We start from the raw sequence: 9183 nt of genomic DNA, 5'->3' as shown, positions 1-9183 counted from the left end.
CCATTATGCATGTCATTATCTTCATATACTTTCGCATGCATAGTGGATTGTCATCATAAGTTGAAGTGGATCTCCACAAGTACAACCTGCCATGTGCATTTGCATTCCAAAAGCAAATTAACTTATATGCACATCTTCAGGGGGAGTCCTTGCAACTTATGAAGACAATTCCTTATCCTTTACAATTTCACAGATTATATTCCCCGTTGAAAACTTCAACTAGTTTGTCATCAATCACCAAAAAGGGGGAGATTGTAAGTGCATCTAGTGCCACCCCTAGTTGGTTTTGGAGTATTGACGACAAACCTAGTTGAGGGACTAATGTGTTTGTGAGAATTACAGGATAACACAGGTAGAAGTCCCTCATTGATTTGGTTTTACTACCAGAGATGACCCCTAAAAATGTATGAAGACATTGAAGTCAAAGGTGGTATATGAAGATATTCACATTGAAGACTATGACAAGAGAAGACACTATATGAAGCCTATGGAGCTCGAAGACTTAGATCTTTCGTAGTTCTTTTTCTTTTGTGTTGAGTCATAGGAACCACCGTACTGTTAAGTGGGGTTCAAGAGAACCAGTCAGAATGACTGAAGTGATGCCTAAACCAAAAACCTATGTCTTCGAGTGAAGACTATGAGAGCGAATCTTGTCCAGAGTCGGACAAGTCAGCTTTGCTTTTAGCCCAAGTAAAGTTGCCATGTGAGTTTGAAATCTGACCGTTGGAACACGTGTCAGTTCCTTAGTGACCCAGGGTCATTTCGGACAAATCAGGTCGGGTTGCCAAGTGGCTATAAATAGCCCACCCCCTACAACCATTAACGGTTGGCTGCTCAGATTGAAAGTACGGCTTTTGTCGTTTGAGAGCAACCCACCTCGAAGCCTTTGAGAGAGAATTCCTTGCGAGGATAAAGCCCTAACCACCAAAGCCAGAGAGAATTGGGCATCACTTAAGTCTTCTTGTCTGTGTGATCTGAAGACTTATTACACTTGAGGACTGTGCATCCTCCAGCCGGTTAGGCGTCGCGTTCTGAGCATCCAAGAGACATTGTGGATTGCCGGTGAACAAAGTCTGTGAAGGTTTGGGAGTCTACCTTGAAGACTTACCAGAGTGATTGGGCGAGGTCTATATGACCTTAGTTCAAGGAGAATACAGTGAGGACTGGGTGTCCTGAGCTGCGTGTTCAGGACTGGGTGTCCGGGACTGTGTGTCCTAAGGTTTAAATACCTAGCCGCTCCAACCAGACGTACAGTTGTCACAGCAACTGGAACTGGTCCAACAAATCATTGTCTTCAACGAGTCATTGGTTTCATCTTCACTTCCCTTTACTTACTGTTACTCCTTGTGAAGTCATTGTATGTTTGCACTATCATTTGTCTTCACTGAGTGACTGCGTGTTCTGTTTGGCCTCACAATATCTTTCTACCCGATCCTTACTACCTAGCTGCTATTAGTCTTTGTGCTTTCACTTCATTGAATACTTGACTATGGTCTGCCTAGTGTAGTCTACCTTCCGCTGCATGGTAATATGTTTAATTTTATCGTTTGTCTTCAAAACTTCTATGTTCTGAAGACTTTCATAAAAATCGCCTATTCACCCCCCCTCTAGTCGATATAACGCACTTTCAGTATTGTATGTCTCTCTCTCCATCTCGATCAACCCAAGAAAGTTGACTCGAACCCATTTCTGTACTAAGAGTAGGTTGATAACCAACTGTGGAGGGCATTCTCCCTAATAAAGCAGATACCTCTGATCCTGCTTGAATAAAACGAAAGATATTATCAATAAATAAAAGCACGTCTTGCTTATTAACATCTCAGAAATATTCTACCATAGTTAGGGCGGTTAAACCAACTCTCATACGAACTCTTGGTGGTTCATTCATTTGGCTATAGACTAGAGCTACCTTTTGATTCCTTAATATTTTTTTCAATGGTTTAACTTGAAATCCTCTCTTTCTCCGGTAGCCCAAAAGTTATATGAACTATTTGAAACTATGTCCGGGAAGTTAAGCAACACTATGGTCATCATGCCAATCAAATGTTCGATAAATCATCTTGAGAGGCCAAAACCTTTGTGAAAGGTCTGAGCCATGCAAAGGTTTGTTGAGGAGAAAGAAGATGACGATGAATGTTATCATAGACGGTACCTCCTACTTGACAGGCACGCCATAATTATTCATCACTGACCCTCCTATATAGCGGTTGGTCATCAATATTTGCTCAAAAGCTATTTGACCTTTTTCCCGCATTGATCAACGAGAATGTAAAACTAATGAACTATTTGAAACTATGTCCAGGAAGTTAAGCAACGCTATGATCATCACGCTAATCAAGTGTTTGTTCAATAAATCATCCCATAGTCCATTAGCATGTATAACTATTGAACTATTTGAAACTATGTCCACGAAGTTAAGCAGCGCTATGGTCATCCCGCCAATCAAATGTTCGTTCTATAAATCATCCCTAGGGCCATTAGCATGATTAACTACAAAACCATTGTCAAAGGTCCGATGCATGCGAAGGTTCTTCGAAGAGAAAGAAGATGACGATGAATGTTATGACAGACGATACCTCCTACTTGACTGACACGTGATTATTATTCATCACTTATCATCTTATTTACCGGCCAGTCATTGATATTTGCTCAAAAAGAACATGTATCGAGTAATGGCTTCAAGCCCAATAAGAAAATTGATCGGCCCAAATAAGGGCAGGTCAAAAATTTCATCTAAGAAGTCAGGAAACATTACCTAAAGAAAATCATGAAACAACACAGGAAAAAAAAGGGGCAACACAAATCTTGACAAAAAAAATCAAAGGTCAGAAAATTGACTTACAAAAATTTTAAATAACATGCAAGTTACACAAATACTGAAGTGTAATGAATTACATGCATTTTTCATGTGTGGCTAAAAAGCATAAACACTATAGAATTGACATTAGTTCTAAGGCACTTCCGAGCGAACGCTCTGCAAGCCGTTGGATTGAGGCTCACGAATCTCGATACATTCACTGGGAAGGCCATTGGTAGGGAACGCGCGGACAAAACAAAATCGTTGGATCATTTGATGCGACATGGGGAATGACATTCATGGGGGAACTTTTTTCTGTATATTTACGTTATGACAATTCTTATGTGCAACATTAGAATTTATTTCTTATGCACATGACAAATATCTGAACACATGTGTGGCAATTTCTATTGTACATCAGAACAATTATTTATGTTATAGCATGGAAATTCTCCTCCTTGCATCATGGCAAATCATAGATATTGTGTGACCTCTTTGTGACAACTTTCTCCAGCTATAGGATGGCAAGCTTCGTTTTTTGCCATGTGTGATTCTCTGGTACGCATGGAAAATTCCTGACAACCTTTCAATATTTCTTTTAAACATGACAAATCTTTATACAGTAGCATGACAAATATACCAGTTATAGCACAATAATTTCCGAGTGTTCGCTAGGAGCAGTTTTTAGAGGAAACACTCCCCGATCACACCGTTCGAGCCTCTCGGAGGAACGTTGACCCGTTATTGGGGTGTTAAAGAAACATCACAACCACAACAAAAAGCTGCCCGAAACAGCAGCAAAAACAAAGGGGAAAAAGAAGAAGGGAATGTTTCACGTTTTCACATGGATCCTCCGTCGTTTTAACGAGCGTCGCTCAAGAATCAGAATCCGCCGTCCATAATCCGAAAAGATACATACTCTTACATAATACGGGACGGACAGAGTCCACACATGGTCACTAGCTAAAACTTAGCCGACAGCCGAGGATGCTTTGATTCCTCGTGGAGAGAATCCTCCGGGCCAGACACCACAACCTCGCGTACACTGAAAGCCTCATCAGGAAAAAAGCAGCAGGCCCGGCAAAGACACAGGGGTCGACCGACTGGCAGCGCCAAAGTCCCAAAGTTGGCGAAGAAAACAAATCCATGTGACCCCCTTCGTCCCACCCTCCCTCCCTCCCTCCCGTGCCGTGCGTGCGCCCACATATACTTTCTCTGATATTGATATACGGATATCACTCACACTCACCATCTTTTACACTTACCCTCAAGCAATCACTTAACCACACACAAACTTCCTCTCCTCTTCTTGTAGCACGCACCAACTGTCCATCTTTCGTCACACTCTTCCTTCCAATCATGTCTTAATCAGTAAGGCTATCGGGTGTATATATATATATAACCACGCGTCCTTGTAGCGGCTACGAGCTACCTCGCTAAGCTTCGTCGTAACACTACCACGGCGGCACCGGATATATATAGCTTCACGCACTGCTGCCGGTGCAGTGACAGCTGAATGGACAGGATGCTGATGAGGCTGCTGCTGGTGGTGGCTCTCGCCGTGGCGGCGGCAGCGGCGGAGCAGCGCGCCACGTACATAGTTCACATGGCCAAGTCTGCCATGCCGGCCGAGTACGCCGACCACGGCGAGTGGTACGGCGCCTCGCTGCGCTCGGTGTCCACGGGTGGTGCCCCGGCTGCCAAGATGCTGTACTCCTACGACACCGTCCTGCATGGCTTCTCGGCGCGGCTCACCGAGCAGGAGGCCAGCGACATGGCGGGCATGGACGGCGTCCTGGCCGTGAACCCCGAGACGCGGTACGAGCTGCACACCACGCGGACGCCTGAGTTCCTGGGGCTCGCCGGGAGCGAGGGCCTGTTCCCGCAGTCTGGCACGGGCGGCGACGTCGTCGTCGGGGTGCTCGACACCGGCGTCTGGCCCGAGAGCAAGAGCTACGATGACGCGGGCCTCGGCGAGGTGCCGTCGTCGTGGAAGGGCGCGTGCATGGCCGGCGCGGACTTCAACTCCTCGGCCTGCAACCGGAAGCTCGTCGGCGCGCGGTTCTTCAACCGGGGCTACGAGGCAGCGATGGGGCCCATGGACACCAGCAGGGAGTCGCGCTCCCCGCGCGACGACGACGGGCACGGGACGCACACGTCGTCCACCGCTGCCGGCTCCGCTGTCGCAGACGCTGACCTGTTCGGGTTCGCGTCCGGCACGGCGCGCGGCATGGCGCCCAAGGCGCGCGTGGCCGTGTACAAGGTGTGCTGGCTCGGCGGCTGCTTCAGCTCGGACATCCTCGCCGGCATGGACGCCGCCGTCGACGACGGCTGCGGCGTGCTCTCGCTCTCGCTCGGCGGTGGTTCCGCCGACTACTCGCGCGACAGCGTCGCCATCGGCGCCTTCGCCGCGATGGAGCAGAACGTCGTGGTGTCCTGCTCGGCCGGGAACGCCGGGCCCGGGAGCGCCACGCTCTCCAACGTGGCGCCTTGGATCACCACCGTGGGCGCGGGCACCCTCGACCGCGACTTCCCGGCGTACGTTCAACTCGGGAACGGCAAGAACTACACCGGCGTGTCCCTCTACGCTGGGAAGGCCCCGCCGTCGACCCCGACCCCCCTCGTATACGCGGGCAACGCCTCGAACTCCACCAGCGGAAATCTCTGCATGCCGGGGACCCTCTCGCCGGAGAAGGTGCAAGGGAAGATCGTGGTCTGCGACCGCGGCATCAGCGCGCGCGTCCAGAAAGGCTTCGTAGTGCGCGACGCTGGAGGTGCCGGCATGGTGCTCGCCAACACCGCCGCCAACGGCCAGGAGCTCGTCGCCGATGCCCACCTCCTGCCCGCGACCGGCGTGGGTGAAAAGGAAGGTGCCGCGATAAAGTCTTACATAGCATCCGAGTCCAAGCCGACGGCAACGATTGTGGTCGCCGGGACACAGGTGGACGTGCGTCCCTCACCGTTGGTGGCCGCGTTCTCGTCGCGCGGGCCAAACATGATCACGCCGGAGATCCTGAAGCCGGACATCATCGGGCCGGGGGTGAACATCCTGGCGGCGTGGACCGGCAAGGCAGGGCCAACTGGTCTCGCCGCGGACACGCGGCGCGTCAACTTCAACATCATCTCCGGCACGTCCATGTCGTGCCCGCACGTGAGCGGCCTCGCCGCGCTGCTCCGGAGCGCGCACCCGGAGTGGAGCCCCGCCGCCGTGCGCTCGGCGCTCATGACGACGGCCTACTCCACGTACACCGGCGGGGCCGGGGCGCCCATCCTCGACGCGGCGACCGGCGCGGCCGCCACGCCGTTCGACTACGGCGCCGGGCACGTGGACCCGACCCGCGCGGTGGAGCCGGGGCTGGTGTACGACCTCGGCACCAGCGACTATGTGGACTTCCTGTGCGCGCTCAAGTACACGCCCAACATGATCGCCGCGCTGGCGCGGAACAAGACCTACGGGTGCGCCGCGAACAAGACCTACGCCGTCGCCAACCTCAACTACCCGTCCTTCTCCGTGGCCTACTCCACGGCGAACGGCGAGGCCGGGGACTCCGGCGCCACCACGGTGACGCACACGCGCACGCTCACCAACGTGGGCGCGGCGGGCACGTACAAGGTGGACGCCTCGGTGTCCATGTCCGGCGTGACCGTCGACGTGAAGCCGGCCGAGCTGGAGTTCACGGCGGCCGGCGAGAAGAAGAGCTACACGGTGAGCTTCACGGCGGCCAAGTCGCAGCCGTCGGGCACCGCCGGCTTCGGCCGGCTCGTGTGGTCGGACGGTAAGCACACCGTGGCGAGCCCGATAGCGATAACGTGGACATGACACGACAGGCGCCCAGAACGGCGCAAGCCGGGCGCCAAGCGCCGGCACCGCTGCCGGTGCGGCCAAAGGGTTCAGTGTGTAAAATTTGGGGGATTCGAGGGAGGGAAGGGTGAAAATTTGGACATTTGGTGGTATCTCTCAAATATCTCAATGTGTCAATAAGGCCCAATCATAACTTTTAGATTGTGATTTGGGGGAGAAATGGTGATGATGGAAAGGGATTGGGTGATGGGCATTGCTTTCTTGGAATCAAATTAGCAGTCTTGGCTAGCTTTGGGTAGTTGGATTGGGTCCTGAGTTGGATCAGATTGCAACTTTGCAAGGACAGTTCCACTGTGGACTGATGCAACTTGTAGGGGATGTATCATTAGTCAGCAATCTTCCCTGTAAAATGTACCGTCTAAATTATTCTTTCCTCCATTATCAATGAATGGATTATCATTTTTAAGATAAATGTGGTTGGTGCTGCGGGAAAGCATAGTTTGAGCTCCATACACTTGGAACTTGTGGCATTGACCTTTTCATTTCTATATTAGACGGCATTATGCATGGATCCTACATGACCGACATCTAACCCTAATCACTGTGCTTTATACCACGAAACAAGATGTGTAAGGTAAAGAGAGGCAGGAGCGGAGCACGGCAGGGAGGGTGTGAAAGTTTTGAAAAGAAAAGAAAAGAAGGCGAATAAAGGCCGCACGGCTGGGCCGCTGGTTCTGGTGTTGAGAAAGGGGGCAAAGCCGAAAGGATCGGATTATTTAGACCTGTCACTCGCTTTGATAAAGGTTGAGATGAAAGCTAGAGCGTCCCCGTGACATCTGCCGCTTAACAATAATAGAGTGGGAAATTAAAGATGGGCGGCAAAGCGAGAAAAATGTCTCTTGGCAATCTTGCGGCATGGGCCCGTTAGTTTTGTTGTTACTGTCTGCTCTAGCAAGTCTGTGTGTCTATTGCCTGCCTTCTAGAAATGCATCTCGTGTGTGGATGTTGAGGACCTCGGACAAAATATCGGGATGGCAATCGGCGTCGGGGTTGTCTTGTACTTCATTCATTCACGTACTAAATCAGTAAATCAGTGAAAATTAATATGAAACTACTTCCTCCGTTCTTAAATGTAAGTCTTTTTAGAGATTTCAATAAGGACTACATACGGATGTATGTAGATATATTTTAGAGTACAGATTTATCTATTTTGCTCCATATGTAGTCCGTATTGAAATGTCTAAAAAGACTTATATTTAGGAACGAAGGGAGTATGTACTAGTGGTTTTTCTTTTGAAAGAAAAGCCTATTTGCACTCTTTTTAGGATTCTAAGTGTTATATCTTTGAGTAGATGTTGAAGCAGAAAATCGAGAGGCTCATCCTCTCAAGACAAAAATTAAGTTTAAATCATAAGCATGGCTCGCTAAAATATATGCCAAATCGTTAGATAACCGGCGGAAATAGTGAAATCAAACATGTGGTATTTCATGTGCTAACTAGAAACAGTGCCGCATAGTAGCTAAGTATGGTGCTCTAATATCAACTTCTCCCTTCCAAGCTTCAACAATTTCTAAACAGTCGGACTCCATGACCACCTTGGAGCATCCCATCCGATGAACCAGACCAAGGCCACACCGTAAGGCTAGCGCCTCCGCTGAAGCTATGTCATGAGCGTGCACAGAAGTCTTTGCTGTACCCACCACAACTTGCTCATGAGAATCAGGGATGACCTCATGTATCGAAAAAACTGAGCTTGTTTGTGGTTTGACACTCACTCCCTTCTTTGCTTCTCTACGCTCCCACCATATATACCATGCTCCTACGGCCACCGTCTCTTGTAAACCAGGGTCAACAAGTACACATAATTTTTGTTTCAGCCATCTTAGGATCTCCTATAGCACCACCCCGAATGGTCAACAACTAGTGCTCATTCCAAGAGCTTCCTAAACTCCCTGCGCTCGAGTACAATTGAAAAGCAGATGTCGAATGTCTCAGCTCCTTGTTGGCAAATCGGGCATTGGGGCGACATTAATATGTCGGTGTGCAAGGACTCACATTCCTCGTATAACCCCCTCGCCCCCTCCAAAGAACACATCACACCTGGTATAACCCACATCTTGACCTTTCTAGGTACTTGCAAATTCCAAAGAGCAGGCCAAAACAAATTTGTCTCTGAAGTTCCTTTTGTACAAGTCACTTATGATGCATATTGATGCTCCCACTCTTTGTAATAAGCTGACCGTACCGAAAGTACAAAGGATCTAGTCCTATGCCAAGCCAAGAAATTCTCCAGTAGGTATTCCGACAACGAAATTCTCAAAATTCTCTTTGTGTCTACCAGAAGGAAGATACTGCGGATTAGTTCCTCGTCCCATGTCCCCATACAGGGGTCAATGAGCTCATCAACAGTTCTCAACAAAATGTTTCCTTTCCTTGTGTAACAACTCGAGCCATCTGAGGGAGTCCTGGATTAGGGGGTGTTCGGGTAGCCGGACTATACCTTCAGCCGGACTCCAGGACTATGAAGATACAAGATTGAAGACTTCGTCTCGTGTCCGGATGGGACTTTCCTTGGCGTGGAAG

At 49.5% G+C, this 9183-nt stretch overlaps 1 protein-coding gene across 1 annotated transcript; it reads left to right on the top strand.

Annotated features, from left to right (window-relative positions):
• Positions 1-4083: 4083 nt before the first annotated feature.
• Positions 4084-7071, top strand: LOC123086852 (subtilisin-like protease SBT1.7). The gene has a single exon (XM_044508670.1). It carries the CDS (start codon positions 4314-4316, stop codon positions 6615-6617), a length of 2304 nt encoding a protein of 767 aa, XP_044364605.1. The 5' UTR covers positions 4084-4313; the 3' UTR covers positions 6618-7071.
• The last annotated feature ends 2112 nt before the right edge of the window (positions 7072-9183 follow it).

The sequence above is a fragment of the Triticum aestivum genome, chromosome 4A, assembly GCF_018294505.1.
Source record: "Triticum aestivum cultivar Chinese Spring chromosome 4A, IWGSC CS RefSeq v2.1, whole genome shotgun sequence".
Taxonomy (NCBI): domain Eukaryota; kingdom Viridiplantae; phylum Streptophyta; class Magnoliopsida; order Poales; family Poaceae; genus Triticum; species Triticum aestivum.
The sequence above is the reverse complement of the archived record's forward strand: the minus strand, read 5'-3'. Positions and strand labels throughout refer to the sequence as shown.